The following is a 27,065-nucleotide window of genomic DNA, read 5'->3' as shown; positions in this document are numbered from 1 at the left end:
GGCAACAGGGCAATCAAGGATTACTAGCCTTCAGTTGTGACATTTTGCCCCTTACCTCTGGTTTCCTGAGGCTACCCTACTAAAGGACCTAGGATGTGCACTACGTAAACCCACTTAAGTACTTAACAAGCAAGGCAGAGCATTCCAAGGCTTACGCAAGAACGTTATGTGAGTTAGAAAGTCCTAACTTACTCAAGCAGAAAATAAAACTTAATAAAGCAAAATCAAATCAAAATCAAAGTGTTTTAATTCATGCAAACTAAATACTGAACATAAAATTACAAATATAAGCAATGAAATGCAAATCTTACAAGGTTCTCACAAACTAGGTATCTATGTACTAAGGTCTCTGAGTGTTAATGTAAAGACCCTCACCATGGTATTTGCCACAGTTTACAAGGTAAACCCTTTCATATTGTATTTGGCAGTGAGGTAACAATGTAAAACAACTCCTGTTGCATTTGTTAGAGAGTTCACAATGTAAATTCTCTTCCTATTGCGCAGGTCAAAGATTTCACTATGTAAAACCCCTTAAGTTTGTATTTATCATTGTGATTGCGATGAAAAATTCCTTCTCAATTGTATTTGCCACACGGTTAGACTGGGCAAAGCCCTTCCTTCTGCATTTGACAGATGGTTAGTGTTAGAAAGTTCTCTTACCAGATAAGAGTATTATAATTACCTCTTAGGCTGGCTATTACAACTGATGCCCAATAAAATGCCATAAAGAAGAAAATATGAAAAAGGGGTGATGTCAAAGCAGTGGAACCTCTTTATTACTGAACCCAAAGTGAGCACCAAAAACACACTTCTAGCACTTGACCCTAGGGGCATAAAAGCAAAGCAATAGTGGGAGGGGATGTTAGTTAGAAACTCAAAACTCCATAAATCACACAGTTACACTTAAATAAATCAATGCCTTGTCAGTGCTTTTACTTTTTTTAAATCACTTTAATTCTCATGCATCTAAAGACAAAACAGGCAATTACAAATGTACACAATGAAAAGCATCCCTTCAACCCTCCAACAATAGAGCTCCGTGTAAGAAGGTCTCTCATAGCTAACCCATGTAGAGCCTCTTCATGCGGAATATGTCAGCAGGTTTTTATTAGAAAACCTCTTCCTAATGTATTTGTGAGTTCACAATACAAAATCATTTTCTTTTCCAAGTCAATGTGCATAATTTAAAAACCTTTTCTAATGTATTTGCCAGAGCCCACAATGTAAAACCCCCTTTTACTGCATTTGACACAGGGGCAGCATTAACAATAACTCAATCAGTTATGAACAATAAAATTACTTGATAGGTGGCCTAACACAATTGTTGACCAAACAGATGTCATCACATAAGTACAACCAATGTGTGATGCCAAAGCCTCACTCTCTACACTACTTTTTAAATAGTTTTTGTGATTATGTGTTCTCTAACAGCTAAAGTGGTCCAAACAAGAAACAAGAATAGCTCTAAATCTCAATTATACCTTGAGTTGGCACTGGAGTCTTAATCATTTCACTGATAACAATTTACTACCAGCTGGAGTAGACCTTTCTTTCAAGCTCTCTGGATTGGTCAGAAACCTCCTTGCTGTTACCAACCAGTGACAGTAAGCAAAGGGATTCTCAAAGGTGGCTGTGTAGCTCCTAGCCTCCACAGCCACAGCACCTCTGGAGGGTAGGCAGAGATGGCCCACTACTTACAAAATACAAAATGTCCTCCATCCTAGCAGACTGACTCAGTCATATGTTGGTGTCTACCTCACCAGCTCTTTAGGTCTATTTAGGGCAGGTGAAGGTGGAGGCCTCTGGGTGGCTGAGGGGGCCCTTGCCCTTGTCATTCAGATACATTGTCAATGGTGTCAGATTGGCAATTGGGTTGCAGGCAATATTCACTCCGCACAAACTTAGAGGTTGGATACTATGAAAGATTATCTGACAAAATATAGGTGACAAAAAATATAATTACCAAAGAATATTGAGAATATTGAGAACAGAAACTTCATCTTTAAATACTTTTGTGAAAAAGTCACAAATATTGACAACAAAAATATAGAACAAGGGATAGGTACATAAAACTTTTTCATTGTACACTATGTTAACTTTAAAATAATATTAAATTTCTGGAGGAATATTCATACAAAATTATATATTACATGCATAACTTAAAAACGTAGAATAAAATATAAAGTTAAAATAATTGCAAGAAATAATACACATAGAAATAAAAAGTATATATTATTCCAACATCAATAAACTAATCATCAATGTATATAAAACACTATATAGTAAGAAATAAAAAATATATACACACATAACACATTAACGAAAATGAAAAAAAACGAAACAAAAATGTACAATAAATAATCTTTTAAATATAAAACAAAAGAAAATATATTAAATCACCTAAACAAAATCTAATAAATAAAACTAGACATGGAGAGGTAAATATCACTACTTCCACTCCAAACTGAGCAAATGTAGGGAAAGTGTCAGACTCTGGAGAGGTCAGGTGTGCTATTCCCACTCCAGTGTAAGCAAATGTAGGGAATAAGGTGATTAACTGAGGGGTTACATTTACTTTTCCCACTCCTAATTGTTTTAAAATATTTTAAAATAGACCAAAACATAAACAAAACATGTTAAATAGAATACATGTGTTCCATATATATAAACCAGATAAAATAATTGTAAAACATACAAATTTTACATTTCAAGAAATATATTATTTTAAAAAATTAAATCAAATCCTCCCTTCTACCTTAAAAACACAATGTGACAATTAAAATGAAATAAATTATAAAATTAAAGAGTTATTAATATTAGCTCATTAGAAAAAATAATTAATATTAAAAATACAAAATAATTAAACTTCAAAACTATTTATAACAATGAAACAACGCATTAACATAAATTATCAATTGTAAATTAAATTAACAATTATAAATTAAAAACACTAATTTACATTTTATAAAAATTCCCACCATAATCCCCTGCAAAACCAACAACCCAAACCCACATTAACAATTTCTAATTCAATTTACAGAATTTACCTTAAAACCACACTTAAAAAAATAAAACACAAATATTTTTATACTAATCACATACATTACATATCTGATATGTAGTGATCTCTTTAAAAAAACAATATTTTATACAACTATATTTAAAACTATATTAAATAACAAAAAATATGCTATTTTTACAACAACATTCTGTTCCACAATATTTTGGCCGCAATATTTATGACCCACATATTATTTTAAACATGATCTTGTCATCACGCCACTATATAAAGTTAGGTCACCCTGGAAAAAACTGCCAAAGGATGAAGGCCAGTTATTTTAAGGGCAAAAATGAAAAACCTGTTAGGTATCTTTAGCAGAAAGGTAATGACTGCTATGCTTATCTTTCCTGTAGATTCTTATTAAATGTTATCATTATGAAGTTGGTATATTTTAGTATTGTATGTTTGTTGGTGGTGTAATAGCTTTTTTGGTTTTGTTTAATGGCACTGGCTTTGCTAGTTTGAAATTTTTTACACAGGCTCTCATCACTTTTATTGACAGGTCTATAAAGCAGTACTTTTCAGAAATTGAGTAATGCTCAAATTATTATGAAGCAAAATACTTTTTGTTTCTCTGGGACAAAATATCATACCTTCTGTGGAGTGGAGGGTGGTGGTTTGTTTTCTGTCACAGGGTTTCAATGTTTGTCAGTGAAATAGTCATAGTATTTTTCCTTAACCATTACTAGGGCCAGATATACTATTGCTCTGGTCTAATACAGCGTCACAAATAGCACAATAACTTTTTACCACCAGTAATTTGTTTTACGAACCGACCAATGTACTAATAGGTCAGTTCACAAAATAAGGGATTGGAGAGGGTCGGTGAATAGCCTGCCTAATTAATATTCAACAGGCAGGTCGCAAATTGAGATGATTGTCTACATTTAGAGGGATGGGATCCTGCAAGGACTAGCAGACCACCAACATGGGTAAAATATTTCAAATTTGAATCGATCAATCAATCAGTGATTTCTAAAGCGTGGCTAATCACCCGTAGGCTTTCAAGGCGCTGTTTGCAGGCATGTTGCTCAAAGAACCAGGTCTTGAGGTCCTTTCTGAACTGCTTCAGTGATGCGGTCTGCTTGAGTTTGAGAGGGAGCATGTTCCATGTCTGGGCTTCGAGGAAGAAGAAGAATCTTTCTCCTGCTGTGCTTTTCTGGATCTTGGGAATAGCTGTGAGGGCGAGCTGGGAAGAACGAAGATGTCTGTTGGGTACATAGACGGCGAGACAGTGGTTGAGGTATGCCGGTCCTGTGTCTTGTAGGTGTGGATCAGGAGTTTGTATGTGATGCGCTTGTTGACTGGGAGCCAGTGTTGGTCTCTGAGGTGAAAGGAGATGTGACTGTGTTAGGGGATGTCCAGGATGAGGCTTGGTGCTGCATTCTGGATTTTTGTTATTCTTGATTGTAGTTTCTTGGTAATGCTGGCAAAGAGTGCTTTGCGGTAGTCCAGTTTGCTAGTGACGAGTGGGTGGGTGACTGTCTTACTCATGTCAGAGGGGAGCCACATGAAAATTTTCCAAAGGAGTTGGGGGTATGAAATCATGACCACGAGATGGTGTTGATTTGGCAGGTCATGAATACAGAGGAGTCCAGGGTGATGCCCAGATTGCGTGCATGGTCTGTGGGAGCGGGGGGGGGGTTCCCAGTGAGGTGGGCCACCAGGAGTCGTTCCAGCTGGTGGGAGCAGCGCCGATTACGAGAATCTCCATCTGGTCCATGCTGAGTTTGAGGTAGCTGGCTTCCATCCAGGCGGTGACTGCTCTTATCCCATTGTGGAAATTTCTGTTGGCCTTTGCAGGGTCATCGGACAGAGAGAGGATTAGTTGGGTAGCGTTGGTGTAGAAGACTATGTTTAGCCTGTGCTGTTTAAAGACCTTGGCTAGTGGGGCCATGTAGGTGTTGAAAAGCTTTGGGCTGAGTGATGATCCCTGGGGCACTCCACAACATGCGTCTTTGGGTTCTGACGTGAACTGCGGTGGTCTGACACTCTGGACCTCATTACGAGTCTGGAGGTCACTAGACTACCAGAGACTCACGGGTGGTGGTCGGACCAATGCATCAGAGATCCCAGTGGTCTGGAGGTTAGTGGCGGTCTTAATCCGCTAGGGCAATGCTGCAAGCAATGCTTCCCTGGGGATTATGACCTTGTTCTCCGCCAGGCTTTTCATGGCAGTAGCACCCCCATGAAAAGGCTGGTGGAGAAAGGGGGCAAGGCACCCCAGGGGGCCCCCTGCACTGCCCATGCACTTGCCATGGGCAGTGCAGGGGCGCCCGCTGGCCAGCACCCTCACAATGTTAACTGTCTGCTCTGCAGACAGTTAACATTGCGAGGCAAAGCAGACAGTGAACATTGCGAGGGTGCTGGTGCACTCTGCAGGCTACAGCATTGCCACAGGCTTGATTAGGAGCCGGAGACAATGCTGTAGCCTGTTTCCCGCTAGGCCAGCATGCGGAAACTCAGGTTTCCACCTGCTGACCTCGCGGGAAACTCTTAATGACACTGTTGGGGAGGTCGCCGCGTAGACAGCAGCCACACTATCTGGACTTTGGCAGACGGGATTTCCCAACTGCCAAACTCGAAATAGGGGCCTCTGTGTACTTCCGGTGAGGAAGGACCTGATCCATTCCAGTGATTTATCTCGGATGTCAGCATCGTGTAGTCTGGCGCAGAGGGTGGAGTCGGCAATGGTGTGGGGCATAGTGATTTGCAGTGTTCTTTGTGAATGTAAAGTGGACGCACTTGTGGTAGTTTCAATGTTTTCGGAGGTGTAAGAGAGGATGAGGATGTTGTTCCATGCTAAGAAGACAGGTTCAAGAAAGTGTTTTTCTTTTTTTTTTATAGAAGGCCGATTTCCATAAAGGAATCCGCGCTGCTTTCAAGGAAAGTTTTCAGTTTTGAAAATCTTCAGTAAGAGAGGGGGTAGTCCCCTGGACCACTAACTACAGCCCCTGAAGCTGTTTACACCAATTTCTAAAGTGGGGGGTCTTTAGTGTAACCCGTGCCCTTTATGAATCAGTTACTGCTTCAACCTGGGAATCTGTAGCATATCAATGGTTTGGAACAGAATTATGGTTGCAAACCACTGACACATAGGATAGTGAATTGCTATTTGAAAGGAACAACCATAACCCTCCCACCCTGCCTTTCGGATATCTAGTTCTAAACTCATTTTAGGAGTTGGTAAAACTTTACTGACTCTTAAAATAGTTTTAGCAGTCTACCTTTTTAGCAGTTTCAAACTCTCTGATGTTACCAATGGGAGGATTTGTGTTTAGTACAGCCGGACATTAGTCTTTCTAAAAGTGAATCTTATTTGTCAGCTGGAAAGAGCTGCAACTGAATTTTTTGCTGTCATTGCTAGCAATTGTCACATTCTCTATTAAAAACTCTCTTTCAGAGACTACAGCATGAACTACAGCGTGACCAATTTGTCTCTGGCGACTATCTTCATGCTAATCACTTCAGGAAATGGAAAAACGATCTTCAAGGAAGGTAAGAGTTACCAAGGAGACATTGGTCACTGGCACAGGCCCTAAAATTCAGATATCCACCAACTCGTCCTTTGAAAAGAATTTTCAGACTACGATATCTGATGACAAGCAGAGAACCATACCAACTTCCTGTTAATCTATTGGAGCATTTCTGTTAATGCCAAGTCCACGTTCTCAATAAGAATAACTACCAGGATATTCTGTAAAGAGCAGTCAAGCACCAAGCACTGCCCCTTCATACAGGAGCCCCAAACAACACATAACAAAGAGACAGCCGATACTAGCCCCCCCGCTTTCCCCGCAACCCCTATGTGGATACCTCACCCCCTATCATGATGATACAGATAGGCAGCCGCCAGCAAGCAGTTCTTTCAAACTATAGGGGTCATTACGATCCCCAGAGGTTCAGACCGCCATGCTGGCAGCGGGGGCAAAGACCGCCAACGGCACGGCGATCTGAACTGCCATATTATGGAGACAGTGATGGTCACCTATGGCGGCCCTCCTCCATCGCTAGGCTGTCTCCAACAGGCAGCCTGACGGTGGAGGAAATCATTTTCCGACAGGGCAGCGCTGCAAAGAGTGCTGCCCCTCAGATAATGATCCCTTTTTCCACCAGCATTTCCCTGGCGGGTTCCCCCTCCAGGAAAAGGCTGGCGGAAGGGGTGCTCCAGGGGCCCCATGCAGTGCCCCATCGTGCATGTCACTGCACCTGCCGCACACCAACATGAGCCGCTGTCAATGTTACGCCCCTTTCCCCCGCTGGGCCGGCTGGCGGAAACACTGTTTTAAAAGAAGCAAGAATAAGGAAACAGCATATGTCCACCAGTTTTGAAGGTGGCACGGATTGTGGAACTGAAAGCAACAGTGACCGCCTGCAGCTTGGGCCAGAGGCTTTACTTTGTCAACCTGCCACCGATCTATCATGCAGTTCAAGCAGATTGTTTCACTGAGGTCCAGTGTCTCTTTTCACCTCCCCTTATACTGCCAAATGTGACTGATGTACTATGAGTAAGCGGGGTGATAGCCAGACGCGACCCGTCCGTAAGGCAGAGGGGCCACCCCCCACCTTTTGTCCCTCATGAAGAGTGTCTGTCAGGCTAAACAAAGGTCAGCCTGACAGACACTCTTCATTTTCAGCTCAGACATCCAGGAGTGAGACATGCGCAGTTTGTGCAGACTCCTGGCTGCCTGAGCTGAACTTTGCTGGGCTGAGGAGGTCACAGCTCCTATGGGCGTGACCTCCTCTGCTCAACAAAGGTGCCTCGAGGCCCTCCCCTGGGTGATGAGGAAAGCGTCACCCATTGGCTTCGACCTGGGCGCTTCAAGTTTAAGCCCTGAAGCGCCCAGGGCGAGTGCCAATCAGGGACACTTCGTCACAGATTGGGGTGGGGTCAGCAGTCTCACTGACCCCATTCCATGCTGTGACGAGGCTGGGACTGCTGCCTAACCCTCCTAGGACCTCGAGGCTGAAGGTAAGTGTGCGTGTGTGATGTTTTAAAATGAATGTTTGATGCGTGCATGCATGTTTGAATGTTATGAGTGTTGTTAATGGATGTGCATGCGTGTGTGTGTGAAACAATGAGTGTGTGCGATGTTTTAAAATGAATGTTTGGTGCGTGCGTGCATGTTTGATTGTTATGAGTGTTAATGGATGTGCGTGCATGTGTGAAAGAATGTGTGTGATGTTTTAAAATGAATGTTTGGTTCATGCTTGCATGTTTGAATGTTATGAGTGTTGTTAATGGATGTGTGTGTGTGCCTGTGTGAAAGAATGAGTGTGTGAACTTTTAAAATTAATGTTTGGTGCGTGCGTGTATGTTTGAATGTTATGAGTGTTGTTAGGATGTGCGTGCGTGCGTGCGTGTGTGCGTGTCTGTGTGTGAAAGAATGAGTTTGTGTGTGTGTGTGTGCGCTTCCCGCCCACCCCGCTCCCTTCTAAAGCTGCCGGCCGCCACTGGGGATAGCGTTCCCCTTCCTAATCCTGCTGCTAATCTTCAAATAACGCTTTCAAGCAGCGCATGACCGTACGTACTTCGACTGACAGGTAAGCTTACATTTCAGCAGGATCTGGCAGAGATTGAAATTTAATTTTCAAGCGAGGGGACTTGCCTAGCCCTGCAGTTGGGCGCGGGGCAGGTTTTCCCTTCCTGGCAATAATTAAAACTAAAATTGAAGCTCAAATAAGGGTGAGGATGATTTTCTTACTTCCAGCTACTTGAGGGTCTAACTGAATATCATGCAGTGATGTTCAAAGAGTACCTGTGTTAATTCCCTTAACAGTGTACATTTTTTTAAAGCACAGTAGGTGGGTCTCTCTTTTGTTATGTCCATGCCACCATTTACCTTTTCTGGTTGGTGAAGAGATCCATCTATGTCTAATTAGTGTTTTGACTGTAGTACAATATATAACAAGCAGGAAACAAAGTAATCAGTATTAAATGATGAAGGTACTTAAGTCTGTAATAAAGTACATGGTTCTTATAATGTAAACCTCCTTTACTGCCTATTTGTGTCCTCACGCCTTCTCCCTCCTGTCGAAAGTCTTATGCACATCAGTTTCTCCTAGAATCCCATCATAGGCAACTTTCAAGGTATGGCAACGCAGCCACCTAACACCGAAAACCCCGAATGTAAGTTATTTATTGCCAAACATATAGCTGAGTAAAGAGGGACTGTGAACTCTAGGTCAGCACTGAAGGTGGGGACTATGCTTTTCTTTCATGCTGATGACAGAAGCGTTGTGATTAGCTGGGAGCCAGTGCAGCCGGAAAGAGGAAGAGGACTGAGGGGAGACAAATGTGTCTCCTCTCAAAGGTAAGTGTTTTTTTTTAACCCCCCCGTCCCGTCATGCCCTGTTCCGCCCGCCACCCTTGTTCAGTGGCAGCCGCCACTGATCAAAAGAACCAGTTATCTCCATGAAGTCCCAATTTTACCCCTGCATGCCCATCAGAGCACCTCTTTATTAACTGCTCAGAAGCTAAGTGCCATCCTGTGTTTCTTTTTTTGACAGAAATTACATTGTTGCTTCCTCACTTCCGTCCTGCATCCTTTCTTTGGCCTATGTGTGTATCTGAAACCTTTTTTCCAACAAGAGAATGGTGTGAGGTTTGTCAACCATGATTTCCCTGAGAAGTTACTCAGTGTCATGCATCAGACTGCCACAAATCACCTTTGCTTTCTATGTTTGAGTGAGGGGCTGCTAGCTAGCCAAAAGGGTTGGGCTGACAGCTGCCAAGACGTTATGGGATTGACTCAGTCACCCACAAACAATGGTGCTACCCCCGCCGAATCAGCAGTCTCATTCCAATAACTAGAGTCCTACGACATGGCTCTGCTAACGTTGGTAAGGCACTAATTATACAGGTCCCTTGAGTATCTCTGTCTCACACACACTTACGTTATATGGAGACGTCCGTGGTCTTAGGGAAAATCCTCTTCAGCTGAATATGGAGCACCTATCTAGGCTGTAGGTTGTTCAAGCTTGAATATTAAAAGGATTACCCCGTTGATGTTCCCAACTCTGATACCCATTCTTTAATATGGCACAACCAGTAAACATCCAAGAGAACTCTAGACAACCTGTCACACAGTTTATTTTAGCTAATGGATTAACAAATGAGGGTGGGGATATCACATTTGTCGCTGAAGCTCAAGAGGCTTACAGAACAGAAATATTTTACTCATGGGAAAAAATACAAAACAACATTGGACTTTTCCAACCGGTTTTTATGCCAAAATCTAGCACCTGAAAGCTGGGATTTTAGCGCCTTCAGTGTGCTAGGCTATCAAAGGCATTTTTGTCATATACTTCAAGGGTATAAGAACACCCATGCTGTATTTTCTGCCTGTGTAACATCAATACTACATGCTATTGATCCCAAGGTGTTGTCTTATGTCAACGACATCTACCTCACTGACGACTACCTCAATGTACATTTGGCCTGGACATATCGCATTGTTTTAGAATGTGCAGCCCATGGCCAAAAATTTTACTTCAAAAAACAAAGTTGCTTTTTTCTTAATGTCCTATTTCTAGGATACAAACTATCTGATGAAGGCAAGTGCCTAGGCTTGCACTTTCTAGAAAAGTGTGCTCAACTTCAACCTCCAAATACTACAGTCATTATTGTGTTTCTTTAATTTTGGTAGACTATGCACAACAAGTAAAACCAGTTTATGTTTTCATTCGTCCAGATTTTCAAAGCAAACACTGGACACCAGAACATACATGGATACTGAGAGATTTACAACAAGACAGGCTAGAAGCACAACACTTAAACACACACATGACAACAGAACAAATTTGGTCATCAGAATAATTCCTGGTATCAATGGGTTCACCTATGTCACATTTAATAAGGGTGACACTTTATCCATAGCATACAAATTACACTTGTACTCTAATGCAAAACAAAGATTTGCACCAACAGAAAAAATACTGCCTGCTATACAGATGGCTGTCATTAAGGAGAGGCCACTTGCCCAAAAAAAAACAAATTATTGTTGTTGTCCTAGTACCTGCCCTTGAGGCGGTTACCAAAGCTAGAGTTCCAAAGGCAAAAGCATTACATCCACTTTGGATTCAATGGGCAACCTCCCTGACTGCCACTGATGTTGATTAAGTTTTCGACCCCAAACTACAGACCCAAGAATTTCTACAATATGAACTTGAGTACCCTGTTCCCTCTAACATCATGCCTCTTGATCAATACGGAACCTTCATTTACACTGATGGTTCAACACAACCAGCTGTAGGTACAAAACACCAATACTCCGCTGCTTCAGCAGCTGTTAGCGGAGTAATGAGGGATAGAACATTCTACCCTCAACATACCTACACGCAGACCCTAGGGGACTGCACTGCACGCCTTGCACAGCTTAAGGTTCTAATTTTGGCACTAAAACATACAGATCCTAAAACAGTCTACATTGATTGTGTGTCATTCTTAATCCTGTGTCCAGTCCTATAATGATTACTTACATCATTGGCGTCTGGAGGGGTTCAGTGATTCAAAAATGAACACCACCAAACACAAAAACTTGTTGAGAAGGGTAGCAGATCTCAAAGAGAGACTAACAAGAGCTCATGTAGTTCATATATTGGGCCATTCATCGTGTAGGAGTACACGCTGTAGGAAACACTTTGGCTGACGAAGCTGCCAAATTTGCAGTAGCTGTGGCTTCTGTTGCTGCAATTACTCATTCTCACACAAGATTGGATAATAAGACACTGGCTACTGTGAAAGCTTTGGCTGACACCAAGCCTTTACCAAAAGCATACCCTGCTAAATATACCTACCAGCTTAGTGCCCTAAATATTGCATTTGCAACTATCCCAGGGATGAGTGATCTTATGATCCCCAACCAAAATCAGATCTCATTAAAGCATTGCATAAGGGTGTGCTTCTGCCCATTCCGGAGTGGCAGCTACTATTTCCCTGCTACAAAAATGCTATTGATAGCCTTGTCTTTGCAAACAGAATAAACAGTATGTCAAATTAAAGGGTCCACCATCAAATGCCCACCGCAGATACCCCTCCTAGTGCCCAAAAAAACACTACAATGTGTGTATCTGGTCCACTGCAGTCCTTTACAACCTGATGGTGCATACAAATACATCTTATGTGCTATTGATTCATGTATGTTCTAGATTCCTGTGGATATGGCCACAATGATCGTCTGACACCAGAACTGCTAATAAAGATTTGCAAGTCTTCCTCAGAACATATGCAGATGCAGCATTCCACTCGGACCAGGGCCCTATCTTTGTCTCCAGGGACACTATGGAAATGATAGGTGTTCAACCTCATTTCTCGTCTCCATATCATCCCATATCATCCCAAGAGAAATTCTGTTGGGGAGCGGAAGAACCAAGACTTAAAGCAATCCTTAACGACAAGGGTATTAAGTTCTGGTCGTAGTTGGCTTTATAACCTATATGTGGTCCAGGGAGCACTACATAATCTGTCCAGAAAGTCCTTTGGAAGACGCATCCCTCATGAGGTCTTGTTGGGATACCTACGTATGTCCCAGATCTTGATCGCTGTGGCACAGAGGCGGCAGAAACACCTTCTGGCATAAATAAAAGTGTTGCTGTTTTACAGGAAACACAATCATTCTGTGATGAAAATTCATCTGCCTATGCCACCACCTTGGAAATGAGGTATTTGCCAACAACAGGTACCGGCTGTATTCCTAAAGTTGGGGATCTAGCATGAGAACAGACTGCTGTGAAAAAGGAGTTTGGCTCATTATACAGAGCACCAATTCCAGTCCTGGAAATACCCAGTGCCAGAACTGTCATTTAACCACTGATGCCTGGTTTTAAAGAAAACCGCTTTGTTTCAATTCACAGCGTCAAATTGCACCATGTGGCCAATCCTGCACAGTAGACTACAAGGATTCCTGTATAGTTACCTAGCCTCCCTCACTACCCAATGTGTATATCTCTTCACACACTTATTAATGTGTCTGCAAGTACTAATGCTGTAGTTCTCTCCCCAAGCTTGGGGAGGACGGAGAATGAACTTTCACTACCTCCTGTCACCACTTAACTGACAAGAAACATCCAAAACATGGATCTCTACTTTTCAAATTCAACACAGATGGATGACATTGTTTAATTTGAACCACTAATGGGTCCATCTACCAGCTCTACATCGGCTCCTGTTTTTGCACAAACTGCTTCTGTTTTTTTTGTTGACATAGACAACTCTTCTTCAAATTCCACTGCATCTGCAACTGCCCCTGTTTTAGCAGCATTTTGGACCAGATGTAGGTACGTGCCAAATTGCAACTTGCAATTTGCGAGTCAGAGCGACTCGCAAATTGCAACTCGCAATTCGCGATGCAGAAAGGTGTCTCAGACACCTTCTGCGACTCGCTATGGGGTCGCAAAGACCCACCTCATAAATATTTATAAGGTGGGTCGCAGTTTGCGACCCCATAGCGAGTCTAGGCACACACGGGGATGGTGGCCTGCTGAAGACAGCAGACCACCATGTCCATGACTGCTTTTCAATAAAGCAGTTTTTTTTTTCACTTTGCAGCCCGTTTTCCTGAAAGGAAAACGAGCTGCAAATAGAAAAAATACCGAAACCTTTTTGTTTCTGTTTTTTTTCAGAGTAGGCAGTGGTCCATCTGAAAAAATATTTTTGTGAGCGTTTGCAAATGAGTTACCATCCCGTTCAAGTGGATGGTAACTGCGAGTTGATTTGCGACCGCTTTCGCGGTCACAAATCAACTCTACATTGCGGTGCAACTCGCAAATAGGAAGGGAACACCCCTTCCTATTTGCGAGTCTGAAACACATTTTGCGAGTCAGTACCGACTCGCAAAATGTGTTTCTGCATCGCGTGAGGCCTTTTGCACCTCGCAAACTGTGTTTTTCGCCATTTGCGAGGCGCAAAAGGCTACTTACATCTGGCCCTTAATCTTTGTTAACTGGCTTGAAAACAATTGTCCAAAGAGACCTGTGCCTTGTGAACATTTCAGCTCTCTAATTCCTGATGGGATTGTGTGTGATAAATATGATAGATTCGGTCCTACTGAGGTCATTCAAATAACATATGTCTTCATTGTTTCTATAAATGATATTATTACACCTATGGTTATCTCTGTTGACTGAGATGTTAAAACTGTTGATTTTGTTTGCTTTCTGAGCTTGAATATTATACTGTATTTGAAAGTGAAGATGTATATATGAACACAGTGAATTATGGGAAATGTTCTATTACCTCCACTATATACATCACTTTCTGCACCGAGCTAGTACCCTGAAATCAGATTTAATTTTACTCAATGGGTGCATTGACCCACTCCTTCAGTGGGGAGTTCCAAAACCTATGTAGAAAAGTTTGCATATTTCTCTCGGCATGATGCTAAAAATGTAGAGTCATATTATTTTAAATTACCTCCTTCTAAAGTGAGAAAAATATTGCTAACCAACGCAAAATGAATCTATTCGGATTCCTTTGTTTCCTCAGCAGCTGTTGAGATCTGTGAATTTTGGAAAATCTCTGTTGATTTGAAGAATGAATGGGGAACAAGTAATTGGCAAATACAGGCTAGGGAAGCTTTAAGTAGAGCATGCCTTATTCCTTTACAAATAATATTTCTGAATGACACAATTCAGCAAACAACTTGCCCGGGGTTGACAAAAATAAAAGAACTGCATGCGGCCAGTTTCCCAACACCAGCTAAATTTAACAATTGGCAGACAGTTTTGAATGTCACTGGAGAAAAGCTAATGAGGTGGGTTTAGAATGGTACCTTTAATTCCGCACTTTCATGTTGCGGTGTGTAGTTTTTGTGGCTAGTGGACACAAATGGTTGTCAGGCACGTTTTGTAAATTGCACACTTGGTTTCAGAGCAAGCCAACTGGACCCTCGCTACATCACAGTTCTACACTCAAAACTCTAAACTTTGCCAACAGTGGTTACGTTCTTCCACATTAGCAGCTGTCAAAGAACACCTTGGTCTTCTTTCAGAGGAAGGTGACTTACAAGATTTCATGTTGGGTCTTTGAAAGTCACGCTTAAAACATTTTTGTTGTGCGATATACAATTACATTTGGAAACTTTCGCACATGGAAGCTGCTGCACATTTAAGACAGCTTGATAAAGAAAACATGGAAAAGGAGTTAGCTGTTGTTGTTAATTGTCTGTCCAACCACATTTACAAGCTACATAGCACTGGGTCATCTGCAGTAGACTTCATTCAGGATGATGTGTCATTTTTACATCATGGACAAAGTCACCTTAAGCCCATTATGCAGCTGGGTTGGACACTGCAGCTTCTTACAAGTGGCCGGTTGCCCTGGCACCATGTTAAGTCTACTGAGTTATTTGCCGCCTTCAATCTGACCGGACAACAACAGATAATGGCTAAAAAAGAAGCAAGTTGCATCTTGCTTAACACTGAGAAATTGGAAAAGTTACCTTTTACTGTAACTGAAATTCCATCCGCAGTATAGCTAATACACGGGGTGATAAATCTGCCCATTTCTACTTTTCAGTTTAGCAAATGTTTGAAACATTTTGCAGTTGGCAGGTTTGAGCAGTTAAGGGACATTTACAACCACGAAGTGTGGGAGTTACCTTTCAATTACAAATGTCTAAAATTGACACAGAAGTCTTTCTTAGTGGACGCGAATATGAAACTGCTGGTCAGTTTTTCTATGATTGATTTGTAAGCAGGTGTCCTTGCATGGCATTTGTGATGCGGACATAGAGAATTTGGTATGATATCTGAAGGGGATGTTTTTATTTTTATAGTCCGCTGTGAATCTGCACATGCGTTATTATTATTTCTATGCACAACATTTCACCACGTACCTCTGTCCAAGTCTGACAAGAACCATACATGAATATCCAGCTAACATTGTCACCAAAAGAGTATATAAACAGTCCTACACTTGCCCACGTCAGGCCTTTTTCATGGAATAGAAATATGTTTCTTATGAAAACACTGTACAGGCCAAGGGAAAACAGGGAGGTCATTCCGGCCACGATATCCATCCACACTGCATGCCATTTCACTGATGACCTCAGCCCTGTCTCTACAACCAGCCAAGGAGACAGAGGGCAGACCCCTATTTTCCAGGTAATAGGGGTGGGTGCTCCTCTCATGGACTAAGTATGGACAGATTGGGTTATCACCGCTATGCTTTCACCTAGGAATAAGTGGTTAGGTAGAATTCATACATGCATGTATTTTCAATATGGTGGGGTTGTTTATTTTCTTCTTCCTGGACACAGCAATCCTGTTCTGTATCATGCCATAATAATTGGGGCTTGTATGTTTCGCCATAGGTTACAGTCTTTTCAAAACATGTATTGAAAACCATAATTCACTCTTTCTTTGGGCTCTGTGTACTTGTGTGATCTTTTGCTAACAAGAGAAAGATTTGTCGATCACAACTTCCCTGAGAAGTTACTGGGTGTCATGCATCAGGCTCCTACAAATCACCTTTGCGTTCAATGTTTGGGTGAGGTGCTGCTAGCTCGCTGATAGGGCTGGGCTGACAGCTGCCAAGATGTTGTGAGATTGACTCAGTCACCCACAAACGGTGGTGCTGCTATACAACATCCAGCAGTCTCATTCCTATAACAAGAGTCCTACGACAAGTATGCAGCAGCCCCTAACTTTGGTGAGCAGACTATTGCGGCAATAACTATACTGCATCATGGCAAGATAATGTTAGCAGAAAGTGAAAACAAATAGACAATATACATTCAGGTTTCATTTTTGTTCCGGGCATTGTTCACATAGCTACCAATGATCATTTCAGTCCACCTTTAGACATCAAACGTTTTTTTGGTCACCCCCACTGGTGGCTAGGAAGAGTAACTAAGAGGCGTCACTCTCAGCTTAGCCATTTCATTAGTAACAAACTCCAGGACTATGTTATTTCTTTATTTCACGTTCTAGCACAATGACCCAATAAAGTTCCTTCCGACTTCTACACATTTGGCAACCTCATTCTTCCACCCCCATCACAGTCGGTTGTACTTGATTTGCAATTCATTGCAATTTTATTCTTGGCTAGTAACATGGCTAGGTCAATGAACGGACATTCAGCCCTACCCATTTTGCTGTGCACCACGGCTTCCAGGAGACATCTTGGGACAGTATAGGTCCTCTGTGTCCATCGCTCTTTCCAAATTAGTCACAACACCTTTCCATAAGAAAGACAATTCCCCACCCAATGGTAAACATTTTTACTGTTGCCACCATTTCTTGGACATTTGTATCAGACATTTTTGCATATTTTGCCTCTTTACTTCAGATTCAGGTATGTTCGGTAAAGATAATTAAGTTGCAAGATTCTGAAGCAGAGGCTGCAGAATATGTGAGCCATGTGTTCTCCTGCAATGGCCTTAGGGTGTCTCCAATCACAACTTGATCTCATAAAGTACTGCATAATCAACACTCTGGAGTACCAAATACAGTCGGGTTACAGATTCCCTCTCTCTACTGAAGGCAAGGATCAGTTGATGCACCTTGTGCATAGGGGGCTCTGAGCCTTTGCAACTTCAGGTGCATCAAATCAAGTTAGTAAAATTGAAATGCATTATGAAAGGATAATTGTGCCTAATGTCTTAAAATGGCAAAAGACGGTCACTGCCAAAAAGACTACCAGCTGTTAAAAATTTCTGAGCCGGTCCACAATACCATGCAAACCAAATGACCAAAAAATAAGTTACTGACAAGTAACTGCAATTCTCCAGTACTGGAATCTTTCATAGATTCCCATGCTTGAATCATTCCCCATTGTCGAGAAGGGAGTCCCATGGTAACTTCGAAAAGCAATGTAATGATAGGTATAGATTACAAAGGCCCTAGGCCCTTCACTTTAATAACATATTATAATCATTTTTTTAAAAGACACTAAACTTAGGTCTTAACCAATCATGTTGTACCACCCTTTGGAAAACTCCTGTGAGAAGCCTCCCTTTTCTCAGATTATTAAAGCACAAGTGTAAATAAATACCTACTGAGAGAGAAGGTGAGCTTCTCAGAGGAGGAGGGGGTCACATGTGAATCTATGAAAGATTCCAATACTAGATAACTACAGTTACAGGTAAGAAACTTAGGGCCAGATGTAGCAAACATTTGCGACTCGCAAATGGCCCGAATCGCAATTTGCGACCCCGCAAAATCGGAAATGGGATTCAAAAATCCCATTCCCGTAGTGCAAATTGCGATGCGAGCCATTACCGACTTGCAAAAATTGCAACCTGATTTTGCGACCCGCAAATAGGACACGCAATTTGCGAGTCGCAAACCATATGAAAAAGCCACTCGCAAATTGCGATTAGTCGCAAAAAGCCCATTTTGCACACCCAAATTACCACTAAGTCAGAGCAGGTGGTAACCAGAACCAAAGTATAAAAGGAGACCCAGAAGGCATCTGGGTCACTCAAAATGGCTGAAATATATCTGATAGCAAGGAGGAGGAGAGTCCACGCCGTACAGCAGAGGAGGAGGAGGTGCCAGAGATAGGAGAGGATATACAGAACCAGCCAGACACTTTTCCAACAAACTGAGGAGGAGATTTATGAGAAATACAGACTCAGTAGTGCAGCAATTTTAGAAGTAATTGATCTACTCAATCCGCAGCTTCAACGACAGACTGTGCGTGGCAGCGCCATCCCCACACATGTGCAAGTGCTATGCTCACTGCACCTCTTGGCCTCGGGTAGCTATCAGGGGGTCATTGCTGTGGCAGGTGGGGTATCCCAAAGTGCACTCTCACGGTTCTTCAGATGTTTCCTAGATGCCATACTCACACACATGTCCAGAAACATATACCTACCCAGGAATGAGGCAGAAATTAACAACACCAAGTTGAAATTCTACAGAATTGCCTACTTCCCACATGTAATAGGGTGTGTAGACGGGACACATATACAAATATGCCCTCCTGCAAATATCTGTTCCGCAATAGGAAATGTACCCACTCACTGAACATCCAGGTGGTATGTGACGCCCATTATGTCATCACTGACATGGTAGCCAAATTTCCTGGGAGTACACATGACTCTTACATTTTGAGGCACAGTGGGATACACCAACGCCTAGAACGTGGGGAGTTTGGAGACGGATATCTCTTAGGTATTGCTGAAGACACCCTGAAGGCATACACACAGGTCACTGTAGAAACTATCCATGCCCTGTTAACATAGCTTATTTTTGCTAAACAGGTGACAGTGCATATGCGCTAGGACCATGGATACTAACCCCGTACCTAACACCCAGCAATGAGAATGAGAGGCGATATAACAGTGCACATAGGCGGACCAGAAATGTCATAGAGAGGACCTTTGGACTGTTAAAGGCAAGATTCAGATGCCTCCACAGAAGTGGAGGTGCGCTCCAGTATGCCCCAATAACAGCATTCAAGATCGTTGGCGCATGCGCAATCCTACACAACATTGCCACCAGACGTGGGCTACATCTCACCCCTGCAGACCATGATTCGGAGGATGATGAGCAAGAGCTACCACATCGCCAGCCTGGGGATAGAAGCATTGCAAATCAAGGCAGACAGAGACGGGACCACATTGCAACCCAATACTTTGGAAGGTACGTGGCAACAGACACCACACTCACCAATGTCACACACAAAGAGCCCAGTTGTGTAGTGGATAAAACGAAACATTTGAATAAGTGAACCTAATAACTAAAGAACAGAACTGTCGGTAAGGGGCTGCACATGTCCACCCTTAATGAGGACACATTAACTGCATGTGCCTCATGAGTCCTGCAGTGTTTGTGCCTAACACCTCCTCCTGCTTCGCCCAGCACGGCCCGTGCCAGGTGGGTCAGCAGACCCCTGACGTGCACTGCCACTCCGCAGTACACGTGTGTCTGTGGCAGATGCACTGCTGATAGTGGACCCCTCCTCACTATCCTGAGGGGTCTCACCCGTGCCCCTTGCCACCTGCCTGGCCTCCAACATGTATACAGCGTGGCTAATGCAGCCCAACCCCCGCGCCACATCCCCTGCAAAGTGACCCAGTTCCACCTGCAGGGTCACGGTCCGTCATGACAGGCCTGTGGTGTTCAATGCAAGACGGACAATGGACGCTGCCATGCGGTCAAATCTCTGTACTAGTTGGCGCTCACGGCGCCTTGCACTTTGTCTCTCAGCCACCAGTTCCGTCACCAGTTGGCGGATTGATTGTGTGAGGTCACTGACATTGTCATTCAGATTTGTGAACTGTGTGTTCACTTCTGCCAGGCCATGTGTGAAATTGTGTTCCATCCTCTGCATTGCCCCTGAGATAATCCTCAATTGCATTGTTTGCAGGCGCTGACCAGATAGGAGGGATGCCTCAACTGCAGACATGGATGCCTCCCCAATATCCTCCTGGGCCACTGAGTGGACCTGGACTCTGCGTCTGTGACGCGGTGGTGCTTCTGGCTCTTGCTGTCTCACAGTGTGGCTGGGACCAGGTGTCGTGTCTCCTTCCTCCATATCCAGATCTTCATCTGGAGGGGACTGTGGTGGTGTTGTGCTGGGCCCTGTATTGGCTGCTGCAGCCTCCTGCCCTGTCTGTGGCCTGCTGTCTTCACCCTGGATGGTGTGGCTGGTGGGGGTGTCTTGTGGGAGACCTGTGGGACATAGGGAACACACTGTCAGTCTCTAACATCTGTTGTATGCCTCATAATAAACATTTGCCTATATGCTGCCTACTGTACTTCATTGCCCATAGTGCACCATTCTGGTGGTTGCTAGTCTGGAATGGAGCTAGTCTGGTTGTGCATGCTGCTGTGTACTGGGTGAGTGTGGGTATAGCATTTATGAGTGTACATGCATGTTACATGGTACTCACTTTTGAATGTCCCTTGCGCTGACGTGTCCAGTGCTCCAATTCCTGACACTGCCTCAGGCTCCAGTGTCTGCTCCACCAATTCCTCCATGGCTGTGGGTGGTGGGATGGTGGATGGGCCTCCTCCTGTGCCCCTCATCTCCCTGACGCGCTCTGCCACCCTCTCCTTTGCCCTGGAGCGCAGGTCGTACCACTGTTTTTTTAATTTCTTCAATGCTCACCCCAATGGCATTGATCCTCTCCTGGATTTCCTGCCAGATCCTCCTCTTATCAGTGTCTGGGACACTCAGGGCTGCCTTTCCAAAAAGCTGGTCATGGTGCTGGCAGCATTCTTCTGTCAGCACCTCAAGTTCCTTCTCTGAGAATTTTAATTTCCTCTTCCTTCCTGCACTGCCTGTGTCCTCCATGGTAGCAGTTGTTCCTCCAGGTAGTTGCTCTGCAGTTTGAAAAGGGTGTGGTCCTATCTCCTCCCAGGTGTATTTGATGACTTCCTGGCTCTGATGTCATCAGCAAGAGCCAGGAAGTGTTTTTCCAACTGTTTTGCTGCACCTGCATGCAATTTGCGGCACAGTCGCAATTTGCGACACCCGACTCGCAAATTGCGAGGTCGCTTTTAGCGAGGTGGCTTTAGCGGACATTTGCGAGTCGCAAATTGATGTCGCTTTTTTTTGTTGGATCCCATTTTGCGAGTCGGAAATGGCGAGTCGCAATGACTCGCAATTTCCGACTCGCAAATTTATTCCTTCCTACATCTGGCCCTTATTTACTTACTCGGGTATTAGATTTTTCATAGACTCACATGCCCGAATCAGACTAAATATCAATTGAGAAGCACATTTTTTCCACAAAATCTAGCATATGTACATGTAGAAAAAGATATATACATATGTATAGCTATGTCTCAAAATATAGATAGAATATCATTCTAGAAATACGTAGAATTTCAATTTGAAATGTGCGTAACAGGTAAGAGGATGATGGGAAGAAGGAGATGGCTCACCTTCACTGAAAAGCTACTGTAGCACCGCTCAGCCCACTGCTACATCACTGTGAACCGTTGATTCCAAGCAGTAGTGCTGTGTAAAGGTGAATCTATTCTTCTAGGCTGCTCCCCTGCAAATTTCCTGAACGGCCACACCGGCAAACAGCACCACTGAAGTGCACATAATTCTTGTAGAACAAGCATGCTCCGATGTGCGTAATGGTCTGCCCACTTTCTAGTGACAGAACTGAATGGTGCTGGATATTGTGATGCTATGCTTGGAGAGAGAGTATCCTTTTCTTGGGGCGCTGTATGCTACAAATAGATAGTTGGATTTGTGAAAACTCTTAGTTTTGTTCAAGTAGAATTTTAGGCATCTCTTGACATCAAAAGAGCATAATGCCCTTTCTGCTGCTGTCATATGGTCTGGAAAAAAGATTTTCAGAATTACAGGTTCATTTAGGTGAAAGTCTGATGGGACTTTAGGAATAAACTTAGGGCGTGTGCAAAGAATTACCCCATTGCCTCTAAATTGGAGGAAAGGTTCATGAAAGCTTGTATCGCCCTAACTCTTCTGGCTGAGGTTATGGCCAAGAGGAGGGATACCTTCCAGGACAGGAATTAGATATCTGTTGTGTGCATGGGCTCATAATGGTCTTTCATATGCTGTGAAAGTACAATGTTGAGTTGCTGAAGCAGAAGAGGAGGTCTTACCGGTGGAAAAACTCTGAATAACCCTTTGAGGAATTGTTTGACGAGTCAGATAGGCAATTACTCACATCATCTTTAGTATGGTCTGAGGCGGGAAATGGCTGCTAAATTAATCTTTAATGGATGTATGAGTCAGACCACAATGTTCCAGATTCACAAGATAGGGGAGGATTTCTTCTGGTGAAGAAGAAAGTGGATGTACTCTATCACTTTGGCACCAGATGCAAAATCTTTTCCACTTAAGGCAATAGATTATGGGGGTCATTCCAACCCTGGCGGTCGGTGTTAAAGCGGCGGCTAACCCGCCAACAGGCTTGCGGTGTAAAAAATGGAATTCTGACCCTGGCGGAAACCGCCAACAGAGACCGCCACTTTAACACTCCGACCGCCACGGCGGGACAAACAAACAGCGCGGCGGTCACTGCCAACAGACAGGCGGGAGACAATGTACCGCCCACCCTATCACAACCCACCAATCCGCCACCTTTTCCGGGGCCGTAGCCCCGCTGATAAAAACACGGCGGAAACAGACATTTCAAACGGAAAACGCTCACCTCCATACACCCCACTAGGAATCTGGACAGCATGGAACCCGAACTACACATCCTACCAGCCATTGTCTTCCTGCTCCTCTACCAGGAGCACGAACGCCGGCGCAGAAGACTACGGTGAGTACTGCACCTATGACACAGGGGAGGAGAAAATATTATGGGCACACATACACTACACACCCACCACCACCCTCACCCACTACAACACACACATCAATGCATAGCAATACATTACTGTTACAACCCCCAAACCCCCCGGAAGAATGCAAAGACAAAATGAAATGATCATAAACAGTCGAATATATTGTATTATCGGCATATAAAAATATCACACATTTAAAACTAATATATACATAAATATCAAAAGTCCGATAATTTTAGCTGTCATTGTCCGTGGACCACTGGGCCCAAATCACATGGGCAAGGCCCACACAGGATACCTGACACCAACAGAGAGAACACTGCAGGGGCATCAGATAGAAAAACTACAGGCACCTCAGGGGGAAGGGAAGGGGGGCACCTCAGTCACATGAGTACACGGCGCCAGATCCACGAGGGGCCTCCATGGCCACTGTCCCATCCTGGGGAGTGCAAAGCCACAGTCTCTCAAGTCCATACAGTGGGTGGCTTGCCCACTGTACCATCCTGGGGAGTGCAAAGCCACAGTCTCTCAAGTCCATACAGTGGGTGGCTTGCCCACTGTACCATCCTGGGGAGTGCAAAGCCACAGTCTCTCAAGTCTCTACAGTGGGTGGTTTGCCCACTGTACCATCCTGGGGAGTGCAAAGCCACAGTCTCTCAAGTCCGTACAGTGGGTGGCTTGCCCACTGAACCATCCTGGGGAGTGCAAAGCCACAGTCTCTCAAGTCTCTACAGTGGGTGGTTTGCCCACTGTACCATCCTGGAGAGTGCAAAGCCACAGTCTCTCAAGTCCATACAGTGGGTGGCTTGCCCACTGTACCATCCTGGGGAGTGCAAAGCCACAGTCTCTCAAGTGGATGACAGTGTCCACTGGTTCTGGAGGGGGACTGGTGCCCAGAGTGCTTTGTGCAGCCCTGCCCGACACAGATGCGGCACTGCCCCTTCCGCCAATGGGCCAGCGGTGCTTGAGATGAAGGGCCCACCGGAGCGGTGCTTGAGATGAAGGGCCCAGTGCAGCGGTGCTTGAGATGAAGGGCCCAGTGCAGCGGTGCTTGAGACGGCGGTGCCCAGCGGAGCGGTGCTTGAGATGAAGGGCCCAGCGGAGCAGTGCTTGAGATGAAGGGCCCAGCGGAGCGGTGCTTGAGATGAAGGGCCCAGTGCAGCGGTGCTTGAGATGAAGGGCCCAGCGGAGCGGTGCTTGAGATGAAGGGCCCAGCGGAGCGGTGCTTGAGATGAAGGGCCCAGTGCAGCGGTGCTTGAGATGAAGGGCCAGTGCAGCGGTGCTTGAGACGGCGGTGCCCAGCGGAGCGGTGCTTGAGATGTAGGGCCCAGCGGAGCGGTGCTTGAGATGAAGGGCCCAGTGCAGCGGTGCTTGAGACGGCGGTGCCCAGCGGAGCGGTGCTTGAGATGAAGGGCCCAGAGAATCGGTGCTTGAGATGAAGGGCCCAGTGCAGCGGTGCTAGAGACGGCGGTGCCCAGCGGAGCGGTGCTTGAGATGAAGGGCCCAGTGCAGCGGTGCTTGAGACGGCGGTGCCCAGCAGAGCGGTGCTTGAGATGAAGGGCCCAGCGGAGCGGTGCTTGAGATGAAGGGCCCAGTGCAGCGGTGCTTGAGATGAAGGGCCCTGTACAGCGGTGCTTGAGACGGCGGTGCCCAGCGGAGCGGTGCTTGAGATGAAGGGCCCAGTGCAGTGGTGCTTGAGATGAAGGGCCCAGTGCAGCGGTGCTTGAGACGGCGGTGCCCAGCGGAGCGGTGCTTGAGATGAAGGGCCCAGCGGAGCGGTGCTTGAGATGAAGGGCCCAGCGGAGCGGTGCTTGAGATGAAGGGCCCAGTGCAGCGGTGCTTGAGACGGCGGTGCCCAGCGGAGCGGTGCTTGAGATGAAGGGCCCAGCGGAGCGGTGCTTGAGATGAAGGGCCCAGTGCAGCGGTGCTTGAGATGAAGGGCCCTGTGCAGCGGTGCTTGAGACGGCGGTGCCCAGCGGAGCGGTGCTTGAGATGAAGGGCCCAGCGGAGCGGTGCTTGAGATGAAGGGCCCAGTGGAGCGGTGCTTGAGATGAAGGGCCCAGCGGAGCGGTGCTTGAGATGAAGCGCCCAGCGGAGAGGTGCTTGAGATGAAGGGCCCAGCGGAGCGGTGCTTGAGATGAAGGGCCCAGTGCAGCGGTGCTTGAGATGAAGGGCCCAGTGCAGCGGTGCTTGAGATGAAGGGCCCAGCGGAGCGGTGCTTGAGATGAAGGGCCAAGCGGAGCGGTGCTTGAGATGAAGGGCCCAGCGGAGCGGTGCTTGAGATGAAGGGCCCAGTTCAGCGGTGCTTGAGATGAAGGGCCCAGTGCAGCGGTGCTTGAGACGGCGGTGCCCAGCGGAGCGGTGCTTGAGATGAAGGGCCCAGCGGAGCGGTGCTTGAGATGAAGGGCCCAGTGCAGCGGTGCTTGAGATGAAGGGCCCAGTGTAGCAGTGCTTGAGACGGCGGTGCCCAGCGGAGCGGTGCTTGAGATGAAGGGCCCAGCGGAGCGGTGCTTGAGATGAAGGGCCCAGTGCAGCGGTGCTTGAGATGAAGGGCCCAGCGGAGCAGTGCTTGAGATGAAGGGCCCAGCGGAGCGGTGCTTGAGATGAAGGGCCCAGTTCAGCGGTGCTTGAGATGAAGGGCCCGGTTTGGAAGAGGGGGTGACAGACACACTGGGAGAGGTCACAGGGGACGTGTAAATGGTAGTGGGGGTGGTGACTGCACGTGTGCGGAGTGTTCTGGTGGGTGTGCTGGTGATGGACGTAGTGGCTGAAGATGTTGTGCATGTAAGTGTGAGTGGAGACATCACAGGGAGGGAGGAGGGAGACGAGGAGGAGGGGGACACAGTGGAGGCAGTTGGTGTTTCTGCATGTGGATGTTGCTTGTGTGAATGCTTGTGTGAAGTGTGGTGCTTATGTCTGGATGAGCTTCCCTTGGGTGTTGAGGTGTGTGCAGGCTGGTCTGTAGGTGTGTCTGGGATAGGCAGAGGTACAGGGGATTGGGTCTGGGTGGAGGAAGTTGGAGGGGGGAGGCTAGAGACAGGGACAATTGTGCCGTCAGTGCTGAGGCCAGAGCGTTGAACGATCGCTGATGGGCAGCCTGACCCCAATGAATGCCCTCCAGGTATGCATTACTCCGGTGCACCTCCCTTTCTACACCCTGGATGGCATTCAAAAGGGTAGACTGCCCAACAATGATGGTCCTCAGGAGGTCAATGACCTCCTCACTGAGGGCAGCAGGGGTGACAGGGGCAGGGCCTGAGGTGCCTGGGGCGAAGGAGATGCCCCCCTTCCTGGGTGAGCGGGCACGGGGCAAACGCTGAGGGGCTGCTGGTGGTGGCTGTACCTGTTGTTGCGGGGGGCACGGATGTTGCCGCCACCACAAGGGAGCTCCCTTCAGAGGACGAGTCGCTGCCACTGACACCAGCACGAGTCCCCGCTGTGGAGCTCCCCTCGCCCTCCGTCTCACTGGTGAAATCCGAGTCAGTTGCATGGTCCGCCATGGCCATGTGAGATGCAGCTCCCCCGTGCTCCGATGCCACTTCTCCTCCGCCTGATGATGCTAATGCACACATGAACAGGAAGACCACAAAAAAGGGGGGGGGGAGAAATAAAGACATGTTGAGTGCATGGATTACCGCTACCGTTGGCAGAGAGGACAGACACAGAAGCCCCCTGCACTACGCTGCGCACTTGGGGTCCACTACGCAATCGGTGGGACATGGCCTACAAGCCTATGGACGACGACTGCACACATAGATGACACAGGGCCATGAATAGC

The 27,065-nt window shown here is 45.7% G+C and overlaps 1 protein-coding gene across 1 annotated transcript in view; it reads left to right on the top strand.

The window, feature by feature from the left end:
• ITGB7 (integrin subunit beta 7) overlaps nucleotides 1-27,065 on the top strand; it is a 786,164-nt gene that overhangs the window by 204,889 nt on the left and 554,210 nt on the right. Inside the window, exon 2 of the mRNA XM_069230944.1 lies at nucleotides 6,465-6,559. Within this exon, the coding sequence (XP_069087045.1) occupies nucleotides 6,465-6,559 (95 nt within the window). The remainder of the gene's footprint in view (nucleotides 1-6,464; nucleotides 6,560-27,065) is intronic.

The sequence above is a fragment of the Pleurodeles waltl genome, chromosome 4_2 (genome assembly GCF_031143425.1).
Source record: "Pleurodeles waltl isolate 20211129_DDA chromosome 4_2, aPleWal1.hap1.20221129, whole genome shotgun sequence".
Lineage (NCBI taxonomy): Eukaryota > Metazoa > Chordata > Amphibia > Caudata > Salamandridae > Pleurodeles > Pleurodeles waltl.
Note: the sequence above shows the minus strand (reverse complement) of the source record. Positions and strands in the feature narration are given on the sequence as shown.